The 17,614-nt window shown below is 44.3% G+C and overlaps 1 protein-coding gene across 1 annotated transcript in view; it reads right to left on the minus strand.

The window, feature by feature from the left end:
• Positions 1-17,614, minus strand: part of FRAS1 (Fraser extracellular matrix complex subunit 1) — a 160,441-nt gene that overhangs the window by 70,388 nt on the left and 72,439 nt on the right. The window contains exons 14-19 of the mRNA XM_048049754.2: positions 12,389-12,532; positions 10,023-10,163; positions 9,449-9,589; positions 8,394-8,567; positions 5,731-5,871; positions 3,569-3,712 (exon numbers count right to left, since the gene is read on the minus strand). Of these exons, the coding sequence (XP_047905711.2) occupies positions 3,569-3,712; positions 5,731-5,871; positions 8,394-8,567; positions 9,449-9,589; positions 10,023-10,163; positions 12,389-12,532 (885 nt within the window). The remainder of the gene's footprint in view (positions 1-3,568; positions 3,713-5,730; positions 5,872-8,393; positions 8,568-9,448; positions 9,590-10,022; positions 10,164-12,388; positions 12,533-17,614) is intronic.

Genomic DNA, 17,614 nt, shown 5'->3' on the forward strand with positions numbered 1-17,614 from the left:
TCAGAGAACCTGCAGCTCTTTGTGATGACATCAATGTCTCTCTCAGTGTACAGCTCATTAATTTTACAAGTAGCTGAGAGTATTTCTTGTTGTCAGGGTGTCCTTTCTGGAATTTTATGAGCAAGGCAGAAAGGCTTGTTATAGGCAACCCCCTGAGCGAGCTCTTTGGCTGATCTTTGTACATTTTCACAACTGTGCCCAGCCTAAGAAAGTAAGGGCCTGAGGAGCTGATCAAAGGAATCGGGAGCTGCATGGCAAGGAAGATGCATTCAGAAGTTAATCCAGGAGCTTGGAGGATACTGTATCAGTGGGTGTTTTGACTTGCATTTCACACCAGCTGCCCTCTGCACTAACTCCTGCAGAGAGCCCTTTCATCTGGTTCCATGTTAGCTGAGCAGGAGTCTGACAGCTCGCAGCCCTGGCTGTGAGCTCCTCGCTTTGGCCACGGCATGGTCCATCTGCCTTCTTCTAATTGCCCTTGCACCGAGTCAGGAAAAGATCGATGAGGAAGCCTGAAGACTGATGAGGAAGCCCCAAGACAGGCACATGACTTATTCAAATCGGAAAAGTAACTGCAGGGTTTTGTGAGCGGGCCAACAGTTTTAGCAATGGTGTTATTTTTTAGATTGGTGACTGCAACAATCCCAGAAGCTAAATTTGTGTTGGATAAGCAGCTGAGAGAGGGAGAGAAATCAAAGAGCGTGTTCAAAGCAGGAAAACACAAAACACAAAAGCCCTGAGACTCAGTAGGGGAGCGCAAAAGACACAAACATATTTCTATACAACCACTTCAGCTATGAAATAAAATTTATGAATTGAGCATTCTTAAAGAAAATTAACACAAATCCAGTGTGCTCCAAGCAGAGCTTGGAAACTCACTGATCCTTTGAAACTTGAGGCCATTTTGTCTTTCCTCTGCTTACATTTGAAATGTTTATTTGGTAAACTGCTGAAAACAAGGTTCTTCTCCTATTAACGAGGCAAATATTCCAGTCCTCGCTTAGGTAACACGTACAATAATGACATTAATTCACAGCCAATGGTTTCAAGTGACAGTTTTCTTCGTCCTCTATGAATAAAGATTTTCCCCTGCACATCCATAAAGTATGACAAGTGGCTGTAATGCACAGCAGTCCCTGTACGTCGTACCACAGGTTCTGCCTGGAGGGTCAGGAATTAGAAAAAAATGGGAAGATAATAGTAAAAAAAAATACTGCTTTGGGAAGCAAAGAGAATAGCTTTGTTAGAGTCTGATGCAAATTATATATTATGCAAGTGTCATGGGTTTTAATGTTTTCTTTTATGGGACAGCTGCTCTTTAGCTGGTAATTAATAACTTGCAAGGGCAAATTTAGCATTTCATTCAGTGCTGAATGAGGAGAACAAGCGAAATTTAACAACCTGGATGTGGAGCTCTTTATTTGTAGCAGAACTGGCAACAAATATCCTTTGCTTAAACATCAGACATGAATTTGGAACAAAGAGCAACATACCTAGGACTGCAGATCCAAGACCAAAGCACAACTTTATTATTTTTTTTAAGGCAACAAATAACTATGCTCCTCTACAAGCATTTTTAAAACTTCAGTTAGATAAAGAAGCACCACTGCATCTACCTGCAAGACCGCACGGACATGAAGGGTCCACATGCTCCAAAGACCAAGTGACAATATGCAGTGGCCTCTTCAAGGCAGGAGTGACATGGGAGAGTCGCAGAGCAAGACTAAAATCAGAGCTGGGAGGAAGAATGATACCTCCTTACACTCTTACCATGTTGTACCTGCAAAGCCTTCAATCCTGTTTTAGGGGCACAGATCCAACCACTGCTGACACTCCATGATGCCAGGCACTATGAACCAAGTCTTGAAAACATATTTCTCCTTTGAGAAGACAGCTCTCGAAACAGTGGACCACGTTCAGGGCCTACAGAGCTCCAAAGCAAAGCTTGCTAGTTTGTAGGGAACACATGAATCACCAACTGCAATTGCTCTGGAGCCCAGGAAGCCAAGCGAGGTTCTTTGCAGATGATTCATCACTGTCAGCGTAATGAGTCTGGAGGTCAAACTATGCCCTGCGCATTGCCTGAGCGACCCCACCGTTTCCAATTTCTTCTCCTCATTATTGCCAGGCACCGTGATGTCTACCTAATCGTCTGGGAGCATGCTTATTGCTCCATGACACCAAACTTTCAGGAAACAGTTGTCTAAAAGGGATAATTAAAGCACACAGCATGCATCAAGCAGCAGAAACCCTCCTCAGAAAGAATCCTGGTGTATGATAAATGGTACTATTTTTTCAAATGAAACTGACATCTGGAAGATTACATTTCCAGTGGCTTTTTTCACAGGAAGTATAATGCAAATTAATGGGAAAACAAGGTGGAATATACACGATGCATACAGCTATGATGTTACATGACATCAATGAGTATCGTTACAGTCCCTGAGATTTTACAGGGCAGAAACAGCTTTTTATACTGAAATGCTGAATTATTTCAATACTGTAACTACTTGACTGTCTGAAACACCTCGACTCCCCAACCTAACTTCCTATATACCTAGAAGCATTTAGGATCTTTTCCTACTCCTCAGATACCTTGTTTCACCCTGCAGACTAAACAGTAACTTGTTTACAAGGAAGGTGAAGAAACGGTTCATAAAAGTAATCTGCTGAGAGGAAAGAAACAAGTCTTTCATTAAAAACAAAACAAAAACCAAACACATATATTGTAAGCAAAAAGAAGTCCCTGTGAAAGGGAGCCATCTAGATTAAATTGAGAATGATAGCCTCTCAGTGGATGTATTCATTACATTTATTGCATTTTTCCCTTTTCTTAGGATTCTTTATATCCTATGGAACCGTTCAACCTAGCTTAAGCCCCACATACTGTACCGTTTTTTGATAATCAAAAAAAAAAAAGGGTTGATAAAGTTTAGAAATTGTTGGAGCTCTTCCCAGGATATGTTTATACATGTCTGCGTGATGGATTAAAAATGATTTTTCTTTTTAAACAGGTAAATGCAATCAGTGGCTTCTGATGATAGGCTTAAGTGCAGGCACTTGAGCACCCAAGTATAACCCCTGTGTATAAATCCTAATATCTCTCAGAAATGCACACAGCAATCCTAGCTGTGCCAATTTTAATTTAGGGCCCCATAAATTGCTTCTCTGAATGACAAATGTTTCCTTATCTCACTTTGCTGAAGCTCTTTGCAGGACCAGAGCAGCTTTCCTGGCTGATCTCAAGTGATCTCAAGTCTTAGCACCAAACCAAGCAGCAACAAGCTTGGCCAAAGTGTGCCTTATCTCCCCCTCCCTTCTACCAACCTTACACAATTTGCAATTAACTTCACGCAGCTCTGTGGAAGGCATGTAGTGCAGGAGTGGCCAGTGGCTTTCCTATATCCTGTGTACACCAGAGAGTTCCCTAATGATATTTTCATCCGTCCGATGTTCTATCCATAACAGGCATTTTGATTTCTTCCTGGTGCGTGCTCAAGTAGCCGGTTAATGCTGCAGAAAGATCATCACCCTGTACGACCCCTTTCTGCCATTGCCTCTTACTTACCCACACAATATCCCACCATGTTGAGATACTGCTCTTCCTTGCAGCTAGTCCTGCACCTTCCACCAGCCAGAGCTGCATGGGGATGGCAGGTTAAGCACTCCGACTCAGAAGGGCCGCGGCATGTCTTGCATGATGGGTGACAGGCTGGATAAGAAAATCAACACTCGTTATGCTCTCGGTGCACTCCATCTTACACTCTTCCCTCCCCTGAAAAACAGCCCCTATAATCATCATTTACTCCTACAAAACGTGGGCATAAATTGATGCTAATAGCACCAGTAACTGGTGAGTTGTGGTTTGGAAGGCTCTTCCATCCTCACTTTGAATAAACAAGATGAAAAAAACAGTTGAAGATTAAAACAGCTGCATTTGTTCTCTGCATTCATCAAGGTAGAGATCTACACAAAATATAAACAGATTGAACCTTTTATTCCTCCCTCCAGCATATGCATGCACATATAAGAAAGAGAGGGGGATTGTATAAAATTACAGTGGCATGAGTTTGATATTCATGAGTGAGGAATCAAGGAAATTATTTCTGCACAAACACCTCCCAAACTGAAACGAATAAAACCCGGATGCTGTGCCAGCGCATTAGCTATTCTGTCTCCCAAAAGCTCAACAAAAGGGTTGCAGAAGAAGCGATTAAGATTGCTCAAAACAATTTCACTCAGGCTGCTTTTGTTTCCTTCTACCTTTACAGCCAGATGCCATATTTCCATGATTTCCAGGCTAGAACTGAGGGAGACAGAAATACTACAGCTAATGATCTGTAAAAACCTCTTAAAAACTACTTTAAAAACTCTTCCATGAATAAAACCACACAACTTCAAAGTCTCCCACCTCAGGACTCCCCCAGGCAACATACAATTGCTCGCTCCCCACGTGGAAGCTGGGCTTTTCACAGCTGCCACAGCATAAGGCTCTAGTGTTTAAGATCCAATGCATCAAGTCCCACTTCCTTCCCAGCTTCTCAGAAATCATGCCCGTGAAATCAGTGTTCAAAAGGAAGAATCAATTTTCTAGACGCACCTCTATTAACTGAGCTTCGCCGTTCAAAAACTGCAGGAGATCTAAGCTGGCAGCATACAGAAAGATGCCACTTCCCTGACACTGAAATTCTGTTTTGTAAGACATTTACATAAGCCTGGGATACGGAACTGAGTAATGCAGCATTCAGCAGTTACCTCGGCTCTAAGGTGGCAGAGCACAACCTCAAAATTGATGAATCTTTACAATAACCTGCCAACTAAAAGTGTTTATAGAGTTGTTCCTTGGACGAATAAATTGCATAAACAGAGTGACAGACTGGGGAAGGGGTTCCTCTCTCTAAACCTGAGCCCTCGCAGGGAAGTGACTAATATAAATTCAGCAAATTTATCCTACTGCCAGAACAGATGCAGGGATGCCTGTCCCAATGAATCTATTATAAAACAACAGACACCTTTCAGATGACCTTGAAGGGACTAACCAGATTTCAAATGCCAGCATTTCCTCACCTATTGTACTTAGCCATTAATAATGAAAGACACACCCCAAAGGCTGTAATTTTCTGCAAGTGGCATACAGGAGTTAATTGATACAGTCACTTGGAAGGTCAGTAGTCACAGTCATCAGCTTAGATGGGATCAGACAACGTGACCAAGAAAGCCACTTGCTGACCAGTGGGCAAAGCTGAGACACAAACAATGCTGTCCCCTCTACCAGTGAGGCATTTCCTGTATCTGTGGAATTCCTTCTTTCAAAACCCAGCCCTATAGCCAGCAGTGGATTAAAAATAAAGCTAAAGCAAATTCAATATGCTTATCTAGTCTAACAAAAGCAGACCATGTTTCAGTGCTGTCCAATAAGACCTCTTCTGCTACAGTGCGCTGGCTAAGAACATCATCCAAGCCTAGTGAAATGAAAAGCAAAATATTTTCAGGGAAGCTGTCCAGGGAAGCAAAACTGATTATAATTTACGATTCAATGTGCATGCCTCTCTCCCATTAGGAGGAGATTCCATTTTCTGAAATTGGACTATACTATTCTCCCCTGAAAATACTTAAATAGCCTCATATAAATCTGACAGCATCTCTAATTACATTGAGAAATGCTTTAGAAAACTTGCATGCAATGAAATTCAACAGTATAAGCTGCAGGTGCCTGCACTGTGCACTCACGGGAGCAGTGATCTTTGTGGCTGAACAGCCCCTCTGGGCACTCAGAGAGGCACCTGCCTTCCAGCAGGACGTGGGAAGAAAGGCACGACGTACAGTCCTGGGAAGTGTTCCCCATGCAGCCTGCACAGGAGGAGTGGCACTCTGCAGGGAAGGGAAAAACAAGAAGATAGAGAGAATGAAATTGGTTTCTAGCTTATCTGTGTTGTTACCGTCCTAGAGCATAGCTAGATTGCTTTGTCCCCCAAGACAACAGGAAGGCATTTCATTTACAGAATTGTTTGCTTGTGAAAGGTAGAAAGGGCAGGCGTGCAAAAAGGCAGCACAGCGCACTTCTTGAAGATAAGGGGCAACCACAGATAGCTGCATATTGAATGTCATTGCACCCATGCACTTCATTTCTGAAATGGCAAGCCAAGATGCATGACAAAGTATAATACCCTTCTCCTCTGTAAGAGCCCTGAGTCTTGCAGACTTACAGAGTCTGAAATCATCCTTTGCTATCACCCTACAGTTATCCTAGGAAGGATTTTCTATCCAACACCAGTGCACGGTTTTCATCAGCTATTCTGGAGCAGTGAGAGCACGCGTACAGAGCTGGGCTGGCCACCGGACTTTATAGCTAGTGAAGTGCACACTCATTAAAAGGACAATTCAGCAAGAATAGAGAGTGCAGTTAAAATGTCAGACCTCTTCACCTTGGTCTTTACTGGTACTGCTTCTAAAACAAGCCAGCTTAAACTAAATAATCTGATCAAATAAATATACAAACTGATTATTTAAAAACCAACATTAGTCTTTATAGGAACAGTGACTTGAGGCCACAGATTCCACTGTGTTAGTCCCTGTTAAAATACACAGAGAGACTTCCTGCCCTCTAGGGAGACAAGACAGACACAGGGCTGGAGAGAAGAAATGAAATAGAATGATTTATGCAAGTACACTTAGCTGTCTGACTGTCAGAGAGCCAGAGAGAGAAATCAGGGATCCTCATCACAGATGTAATGTCTCCAGGACTATCTCCGGCTCAGCTGACTCAAATCAAATCAGAGAGAAATCCCTTACAGTTTCATCAGGGAGATCTCACAGCATTCAAAATCCGGGGACAGGAATATTTCTGTGCATTGATGAGAAATCCAGAACTACAGAGGTAAAACTTTCAAAATCAGCATTTTAACCTACATATGAATGTGTTTTTTCCGCACAGACAATGCAGGCATGCTCCATATCTTTTGGGGGGTTACATTCTCAGAAAGGTGTATCTATAAATTTTACATCAATATTTTAGACGTGTAGCTCAAAATCTCGAATCGTGAACATTCACACTCTTCTGCAATAAATCAAAGGACTGTTCTAATGCCACTACTAAAACGGCAGCATTAATAAAGCAGGGCCGTGCCGGCATTCTTGCCCAGTGACATAACTTAGCACTGTCACCAAACTTTGCTCAGGCCTGTTTGTGCAGGTCTGCTCACCCACTTCAGGCAACAGTATACAGATTTCTTCATTCGGTTTCTATCCCATAACCTGGACTCAGCCAAGAAAAGCCATTCCCTGCCAAGGGACAGACACTGCTTGGATTGGAGGCTCTGCACTAATGCCTTCAGGAGCCAGCCCAAAGCACCAGGCCCTTTACAGCCTGTATATGTCACTGCTAAAGACAGAACCATTCTGTAAAAAAAAAGACTTCTTCCTTTTTAAAGAGACCCTAAGGCAAAAAATGAGCCCACGGTCTCCTGTCAAGTTGCCGTGAAGAAGCACAAGCAACATAAATTTATTTTAAATTACGTCCACTTCCAGAAAATATTTTGACCAGGAAGAAACAGCCATCACTAGCGCTGTTGCTGCTGCTGGTTTTATTACTTTTACTTTACTCGAGTGCTGTAGAGGCACTGGCTCTGTGACTGTTCTTTCCACACAGGGAAAACATTTCCCCCTATGAAAGTATTGCTCCTTAGGTTTAGCGTGGTCTGTGCTGCCACGAGACGTTCCGACTCATTCAGCCTGTATTTCTATGCATTGTTTTCAAGACACTGCAAGATGTTTGTTATACAGACATCCAGACTGGCTGCCACAAGCTCTGTACAACCCAACTGACTGACCTGCTGATCCACCCAGAAACCATTCTTAGCTGAAGTCCACAACAGCATTGTGTCAGAGCAGTGGGAAACCATATAAATCCCCCATGTACGCTATCTTAGCCTCTCTTCCAAACCTTCATGGGAATGCTTCCTACTTGGTATTTCAGGAGCAGCGATAGCACTCGGGCTGCAGGGCATGTATCAGAAGAGCTTCCTCAAAAGAAAAGCCTGCTGTGGGATGTCTTGACCTGCTCCAGAGGCTAAATAAAGAAAAAGCTCAGTCTTTTCTGAAAATGATTTAAGGATTGATCCTGCTTCAAAATAAGTCAGTGCTAAAAACTGTATACTCAACTTCAGTGAAAAGAAAGCTAAGTTAAGATGGCCAGACTTGAACCCAGTCACTTAAAAAAAAAAAAAGTAACTAAGGCCTTTACTTACAAATTGTATATAGAGCATATTTTCTTCCAGAAGCATTACAGAGGAGCTCAAAGCATGTTACAAGCAAACACAGTACAAAGTCTGTACAAACACATCAAATCCAGTGCAGCCCTGTGCCTCAAACAACTGCTCCCCTTCTCTACTCACGTTTGCAGACTCCTGTGACATCCCGGTAGAACCGGGCTTGGCAGCGAGAGAGGCAAAGTCCATGCACGGCTCCTTCTGCAGGCTGGTGAGGCTGCAGCACCTCCTCTGGCGCCCAGCACCGCAGGCACTGCGAGGGCGCCAGGCCCAGGCAGGTGCGGCAGGACGGGTGGCAACCTGTGAGCAGGTGAGGAGAGCAGTCAGAGCCGCAGCCTGAGGACAGCTGTCTCACAGGGACAGGCAAGGCCCGATAACCACGCAAACGTGGGCATCTCATGAACATGAAAGGGGAGAAAACACTGGTTTGAGCCTTCCTGTTCACCCCTCTTTGCGGTTTTGTATTGCTGTAGACGGTTTGAAACTCCAAGAGCAGACACCTTGCAGCAACTCGTGTGCTAAGGAATCTATTCCATGACGGGATGGAGTGCTGTATTTTCTATGATGGAACAGCCATTTTGGAAAAAAGTATTTTTCACTCCCCAAAATAACAGCTCTTTTCTCAAATAAAGTTGATAAAGTTGGAAGAAAACCGTGATACCGTGCTACAGGCAGTCAAATTTCATTTAATTTCTGGAACTGCAGAGATGACCATAACCTCACTAGGACAGACAGCAAGAAATGGCAATCTGGAGGGCTTGTAGGAAGCTTAAATTCATCTCCTGAGTTTTCAGGTTTTCCATCGTTGCAAAACTGACCATAAGTCTTTGCAAGTATACTAGGCGTGTGTACAATTCCATCCAGCTCTTAACCTGTCTCAAGAAAAATTTGGAAGTGCTAGCGATGGACATTTATTTCAATAGCACGGAGAAAATAAAAGTTCCCAATATCAGTAAATCCTGAGGGTGTGAAACCACAAAGTACTTGAGAAAATTTGATTTTTCTCAAAACGGGAAGCAATCAGTAAGCAAAAGTGGGAATTATTCATTCCTTGAATGGTTTCGCATAGAATAAAGGATCAGTGTCGTAACTGGGTGCACTCTGAGCGCCTTCCAACAAAAGCCAACATAGATACAGTGACTTACAGCAGCTGAGGAACTTAAACAAAGTACATTGCTTACCCCTGCAAACGTCGTGATCCTGATAAAAACCCTCCCCACAGCCTCGCAGGCACTGGCCCTGGCGCAGTGCCAGAGGAAGGGAACAGGAGGTACAGTGCGTGGCCAGAGGTCCCTCACAGGTGGAGCACGAATCGTGACAAGCTGATAAAGAAAGAGAGCACACCGAACTGAAAAATCCTCATTTTCCTCCTTGCAAATTGTGTTGCTGACTACAGTATCCTCCAGGCAACAATGAAAACTCCCAGCTGGCACGATATTCAGCTATGTGAACTAATGAGAGCAGAAGTGCACAAGCATTAATAACCAGGAACACAATAATAATAACTCCCACTCACGCAGTGTTTCGAACACGTATCTCAGTATGTCTTAATATGCTTCACAAAGCAAAAAGGTTATTTCAAATAATCCATCAAAACTGAACCAAAGAAAATGAAAAAATCAAATTCCCTATCCCCACTCTCAATTCTGCGCTCTTAAAATTCCTTCCCCAAAGGTAAACATTTGAGGAAAAGAAGACAACATGTGGACGGTGCCTGGAAAGACTTAAGAAGGTCCATGCATATACGTCTCTTACCTCTGCATCTTCCATGGCTGCCTGGGAAATACCCATCTGGGCACTCTGAAATGCATTTCCCATTGTGTAACAGCTTATCTGAAGCACAGGTTAAACACTCGGGTTGGTCTGAATAGCATGTTTCACAGGCCTGGTCGCACACTGCCAGAGAAGGATAGCTTGTTAATGAAACTCACTCAATAAGCAGATAAAATAAAGGAAAACAAACCATGCCTTGTCCTTTCTTTGTCAGAAAGGCATCTTTTAAACGTTCCTCTCCAGCACAAGCAACCTTTCACACTTCCCTGGAATAAGTAGTGACATTCACAGGGGTAGACGTGTGAGTGCAGACACGTACTCACTGACCCGTATCATGTCCAGGACTCCTAAGTACAAATAGCAGGAACAGGCCTACAGCCACGCTACCTCCTCACATTCGCAGCCCCCACGGGGCAAGGAAGACTCTTACAAATCCCACTGGTCTTCTGTTCTCCATAAGCAGCCATTTGGAGTGAAAGGTTTGCATCTCTATGCCTGACCCAACTGTTACCGCTGCTGGTGCTTTCTGGTGCTAATGCTCCAGCGAGGTGAAGTGGGGTGGAGGATCTCACTGCTGCTTTCCAGCTTCTGTTTCCCTGCCTGCAGCAGGGTTGCCTCCCATTTGGTCAGCACACACCTCAGGTCTGAAAGGATTTTCTTCCCGGCAGCAACATTACCAACTTAAGTGGCCGAGCTAAAATTACATTAATGCTCTGAAACTCAGTGTAAAGGACTCTGCCTGCCTGCAACTTTGGTCTGCTGCCATACTGAGTGATACCTTAAGCTGAGAGTGGACATCAACTTTGCACATTGCATGCAGACCAGACACTCTTCCATCTATTTTTTTGTTTCCTAATGAAAAGCTCAAACACCTATCCAGTGAATCCAGAGACAGGTGTACATGTCCCAGGACATACAGAAAAAAACCTTCCAGCTAATGTTTTTTGTTTGTTTGTTTGGTTGGTTGGTTTTTTCCTGTTCAACAATGGTCTCACAAATAATCCATCTTATAAATCTACATAGCTTTGTACAACAAACATCAGTTCTCAGACTGTGCAGGAAGTAAAAGCTGGGAGAAAAGTTGAGCAGAAAAAATTATTATTTCTCCCCCCTCTTTCCCTTTTCTTCAAATTAAAGTTGTAAGTGTGAAAGTACATCTAAAGTCAAGCATGATAACGTTTCTAATCAATTCCTGTGGTCTGTATTCTCCCGGGCAATCAGTTCTGAAGTTAACTGACCTGTTGTTTAGGAGAAGTGGTACGAAACTCTGCCTTCCCTAAGTCAGCAGAACTGCTGCTGTGTATTCAGAGGGGCCAAGCATTTTACTTAACCAGTTTTAGTTTCTTTTCACCAGTCAGACAGCCTCTCTTAGAACAGCTTACAGGTCTCCAGCTGGGTATCAAAATCAATGCTTTTGGTGGAAGATGAAAGGCCTGAATCCTGGCGGGTGTGGAGAACAGCTATGCAGTTTTGAGAAATCACTGGCAATAAAATCACGAATATGGCCAAGCTGCACCGGAGTAAAATTTCACTTTAGGCTTACTTGATTTCTAGCTAGATGTAAGATTTCAATTCTGCGCATTGCAAAACACAGGTGTGTCAAATTTACTGGTATAGACATCAACCAAACTGAAGGGGAACCTGGTCAAAATGTGACTCATCCAGAAGTGGTGAGAATAGCAACAATTTTGTCAACATGCTCCAGGTTTTAGGCTTTCTAGCTAGCTGTGTCTCAGACAGGGCTATATAAACACAACCAACCCCTGCATCAACACTACCGGCTATGCTGGAGAGTCCTTCAAAGCAGCTGGAGGTGGCTGCCACCAGAAACACAAGAAGGGCCTGAACGGTTGCAGGACATTTTAAAACCTTTGATTTTTTCCCCTTCACGATCTGTTTGACTTGGGTCTTTAATTCCCTCCAGCCTTCTCTTCCCCTTCTTCTGAGAAAACCTTTCCAGCTCTCAAGCCTCATCTGTTGTGCAGGTATTAGTTACTGTGATGCTGAATTATAATCAAATTTATAGAAACCTGCTGGCAAGGGCCATTTTTCTTTCCGCAGACAAATGGATTTGTCAAGCCCCCAGAAACAACTCAGTCAGGCTTTCAAGCTGTTCAATGAAGGAAAAAAAAAACTTAAACCTTTCAGCATCTGATTATATTAAATGAATTAATAATCTTACAAACAAACATCAGCTTTCCTCATCCGATATTTATGCACGAGGTGCATCTGGCTTCTTAGATGTGAATAAAATCACAGCTGCTGCATGGCTAAACGAAATATTGATTTCTGTTTTGCAGAGCATTTCTCAAGCTTCTTGCAATTAGAGGAAGAAAACAGGCATTTACCACTACAGATTCCATCCTTCAGATAAAATCCCTGTCCACAGCTGGCCACGCAGAGCCCTGCTTTTAGCACGTGTGACATGTCTTTGCAGGACAAACAATTGTTGTCAGCAGGTCCCCAGCACGAGGAACAGGACTCATGACAAGCTGCAAGAAAGAAAGGTGAAAGATTAATGAACGATCGACTTCCAATCATCGTTTTAAAATGAAGAATTTGCAGCAATTCATTTATTTGCAGTTTTGTACCTTAAATTCAGAGGCACTCACTACTTCAGAAAAGGAAAAGAAGACAAAGGATAACTGCTTTTGCTATGTTAGTATTTTCATCCAAGTCGACTCATCTCAGGGGTACGATTTACACCTTTGCTTTGTACACGCAGTGTGACATGTAACATACATCGCTGTTGTCTCTGGAGCTGTAGTCAGATTAGGAGAATGTTGGTAACCCTGCCAAGTCCTGCTCATCACGGTGCTGGGTGCTGCATGAGCCCAAACGGAAGGGAAGTGGGAAGAGTCCCTGTCACACACTATGAAAAAACATTCCTGCAATCAAATCCTTGCAGCAACTACTGACAGTAAGCCAACTTCATGAGCAAACACAGAATCAGACGGCAGGGCTGCAGTGAAGATCCCGCAAAATTAGAAACAAGATGGCCTACATCTAGAAACAACTCTTTCTGCCCTGCCAGGACTCTGCACCCGTGCAGGAATAACTCAGTTCTGCCTGTTGGCTGACCCTTGTTGGGCAGGGCAGAAATTCTTGCGTGATCAGACTCAGTAATTCCTGGGGACATGGGGGCAGTGGGTCCCTGGTCCAGGACAGCGTGCACTGCCTGTCTTTTCTCTGACACCATATACCTGAAGTACAGCACATGCCGGCAGTACAGGCAGTAAAAATGCCCTTTCAGGAACCTGGGCACAGGAACACGTAGGCAGAACAGTCATCCTCAACCCATGATGATGTCTTACAATTCAGCTAATAGCTGTAGGGAGATCAATTCTGCCTCCCAAAGCAGCTGTTGAATGAGCTTTATTGAAATTTTTATTTGAATGAGTTTTATTTAAAACTGTCCAAATTCAGCTGTGAGGAAAATGCAGCCCACTGTGCTCACCATTTATGGGATCCGTGCAGAAGACGCACATTAAATCCCGTCCTACCAATGCTTGCACTAACTGTAAAAATTACAGTTCCTTTAACCATTACATTTTTTTCTCGATTACGCCCAAATATGTACTAAAGATGTTCTTCGATTCAGTCTTTCACAATGAGGCAGGTACATGCTTGTACTCCCAGACCACAGAAGGTGGGATAAAACAGCACCTTATGACACTTGCCCCATATCCACGAACATGCCTGAAGTTGTAGCCACTCAAGAAAAACTCAGCTCTGAGTTAAGTGTAAGGCAGGGACCAGCAGATGCAGCAGCAGCTGGTCAGCAATAAATCTGGCACTCTCTGGGAAGCTTAATCCACACAACTAAGAGCACGCCTATGTACGGAACAGTGACAAAAGCAAACACCTTCCTGCCAAAATAAACCCCTAAATGAGAGGCAATTCTTCCTGTCCCCAGGAACAGGTGAGAGTGAAGTGTTTCCAATCCAGGACGACATCTAATATTTCAGGGCAAGTGCAGAACGGAGAAGGAATGACTATGCAGCAGAGCACGTAGCTGTAAATAAGTTTACAGCAAACAAGCAATCACCAACACTCCCCTCTCACTCCTGTTTTGCATGGTTTTTATGCTTCTTCTGTCTGCTTCAGGCCACAATTGCTCTTGTGGTTTGTTAATTAACGAGACAGAGCACCTATGTTTGTGCTTATATATGAGTCACACTGCGCAGAAGACAAACATCCCATGTGAGTGGATCTCATCCCTCCCCAAGGCAGGGAAGCATTATCCTCTCCATCTCATAGGCAGGCAACTGGAACACAGAGAGGTGTGATGTGACATGCGTGGGGTTAGAAAAGGGAGAACTTATGGGGCCAAGACACAGGACATTTGAGTACACGCCCAGCACTTGGTCCTTTGACCTTCTTGATTTTCTTTCTCCCTAATTCCACCTTTATTTATTTTACCTCTTCTGATCTTCCTCTTCTATTGCCTTGCAACTGGCTGTTCACTTTTCTCTCCTGCATTATTCCTCATGTCTCCAGAAAGCTGTGACTATTCTATCTCCTGAATACTTCCATGTGAGGAGTCCCTCACAAGGATGCTGATCATCCTGCACCCGAAAGGCTCTCCACCACTCACTCCTACGGCAAGGTAAACCAGCACATATGTCACAACTGTCACGTGCATCTAATCGTGGCTGAATCACAACACGATGAATACTGGGCATCCCATCTCAAGGTGAAGATTGTGCACACTTTTCTGCTCCAGTTGATAATTTCCCTTGCTGATAGAAAGCTGCATCTCATTCCAGCTTGGATGATTCTCAGGGCACGTCTACACTTGCAAGTTAACTGCAGAGTATGAGTTCATGCTGTAAATTCCTAAGGACTGAAATGTCCTCACTTCACCTTCCAGCCACAACTGTTTTGCTCCTCTCTGAGCTCTCTCTAACTTTCAACATCTTTTGGAAAGGTTGGACAGCAGGACTCGAGCTCCTAATAATACATTTCCCACTGCACAGCTTGACCTCCTCACTGTTGACCTGCCTAAATACTTTGACACATCCGAAGTTACCCAGTTATTTCCAAAAATTCTCAAGTCCTCTCTGGAGATACTGTTCCTTTCCAGGAAAGGCTTCTCCCTCATGGTTGCCTGGCCTCCAGACTCCGTTCAAAAGCAGACAGCCTTGCATACAGCTGTATTCAAAATGCCCTTTCGATGAAAGCCAGGTCAGCTGGGCAACTGTGCTTGGGCTCTAAGCCTCTCCCTCCCACCAGGCACCGTTCGCTGCCTGCAGCAGACCAAATGTTCCTGAGTACCTCCTCACCTCAGCCTTGTTCTCTCATACAGCTGCCTTAAGCTGTCCCTCTGTGTAGGGCAAAAGAAAGACTTGGCCTCCTTCCACTAGCAGCCGTTTTGCTGGGTCTAAGCCATATAAGCAATACCCATGTTGGAAAGGTCCTCGCCGTGGCTGGACCAGGCTCCTCTCTGGAGACTCTGCCCAGCAGTACTGCCTCTCTGCCCCCGTCTGCATGCAGCCATTCTTCAGGGCTGTCCTCACCCACGCCTGATCGTGGTTCCAACAACCCTCTCTCCCAGCTCACCTTCACTTCTGGCTCTGGCCCTCGTAAGCCTTTTTGGCAGGTATCACAGCAGCTTTCAAGTGAGGCAGCTATTGTGTTTAAATTGCAGGTCTTCCCAGGTGGGGGATGACTTCTGTGGTACCTCAGCTACGGTGAGAGAAAGGAACTACGACCTGCCAGAGGTTGTCAGACCCTCGGAGAAGGTGCAGTGAATTTGGCAAAAAGATAAGAAACAGATCCTCTGCATCTTGACAGAGTATATCTCTCTGACATACATCTTCTTTCAGCCAGAAAGGAAGGGGATTTAAGCAGTGGATTTGGAAGAAGGGAGGAAAAGGAAAGGATGCAACCTGATTCTTAGCAAGACAGGCCCATTTAGCATTTGGAAGGAGAGCAAACGACTCAAAGTACAAGATCAGTGACAATCTCCGCAAGGTAGGACAACAGACAAGTCTTTGGAGCAAGAGACCAAGCTCTGACACAGTGCCCCAGTTACCAGCTCTGCTTTGCAAACTCTCCCTGAGTACAAAGCCCACAGACTCCTCCGACACACCCTGCCTGCAGAAGCTTTGGCTCTTTTTAGCACTGGATCACTTCCAGACTCGACAGCTGCTCCTTGCCCCAACAGCCAGTCACCAACTTCACTGAAAAAGCAGGGGAAAAATGGAAGCATTCAATGAGCCACTGTCAGCTAAGGCATCTTTGCCTGCAGCAAGCGGCTGTGTGAAAACATGTCAACAGAAGTGATGGCATTGCCAGGAAACTGTTTTCACCCTTCCTTGCTGTTTTCAGATCAGATTTGGTAGGAGCCACTTTGTGTTCCCTGTTCCCTTCAGTGTGGATACTGGACACACTTGCAAGATCTTGCACCTTAACCAGACACTGCTGCTGAAGGCAAGACATTCATAAGAATGTATTTGACCTTTCTCTTGCAACAGGATGCACAATTCTCTGCCTTAGCTGATGCAATGGCATTCATGAAGCTGCAGTTAGGTATCTTCGCAGAAAATCAACACTAACCAGACAAAACTTCAGAGGTCTCGCCTCTCGGTGAGAGCAAGAGCACTCCAGTGGCTCCTGAGCCAACGGGTCTCTTTCTGTGCTGTTCCTCAGGAGTCATGCAGAGATGACATGGGCCCAGGGCTTTTTAAAGATGAGAGATCCAGAGTAGTGATGTTTCTGTTCTTTTGTGATTGACCAGAAATCCGACAGTCAATTAAAGATCCACTTCTCAAACTGTCTCTCATCCATGTGTAATATTTCCTGGCTTAAAAACAGCGGGAGGGCTAGTGCAAAGGGCACCCCAGCAAGAACACAACGCAAAATTATTGCCTGGCTTTGGGAAAGCACAGAAGGGTCCAGGCTCTGTGCTGCGTGCTACCAATAAGCACCTCTAACCTGCCATCCTTACTGTGGGCTTGGCAAGGTCAGCTTAGACCCATTCAGTCATTTCCTCTCCAGGTGAGCCTCTGCAGGCAGGAAGCAGCAGAGAAAAACAACAGGTTGTGAACAAAAATCCGAGCGCTTTGCTGCAGAGCTAGCTGGGTCTGTTAGTGTCAAGTTACACGTTTCAACATCGGCGCTTTGGGAGATCAAAGCAGGAACACTTGCGTTCTGCCTTAGCTTTTGAATAATCTTGAAAACATAAATAATTAAGTTAGAAAAATGCAATGAGAGCACTGAGCACTGCAAGTCCTTTGAGCCCTTCTGTTCTACCAGGCAGACATCTTTTCTTTTTGCTTCACTTTGCTTTGCCTTTGGTGGGGGGGTTCTTAACTGTTTCCACGGCCTGTTTCTGACAGGGAAGACTGCTTCTACTGCTCCGCCACAAGCCCAATTCAAAGCGACCCATGACCTTTAAATACACCACTGCATATCTGAGTCTATCACTTCTTATTCTCAACTTTACTTTCTCTTACTGGTTTTAATACTTTAGAGAAGCAGGTGTAGGGAGGGAGGCAGGAAACAAGCCTGCCGTAAGACTAAAACTGGGAAGAGATCAAACAACTGCACTGCAAAATTTCAAATGGATT

Source organism: Anser cygnoides, chromosome 4, assembly GCF_040182565.1.
Source record: "Anser cygnoides isolate HZ-2024a breed goose chromosome 4, Taihu_goose_T2T_genome, whole genome shotgun sequence".
Lineage (NCBI taxonomy): Eukaryota > Metazoa > Chordata > Aves > Anseriformes > Anatidae > Anser > Anser cygnoides.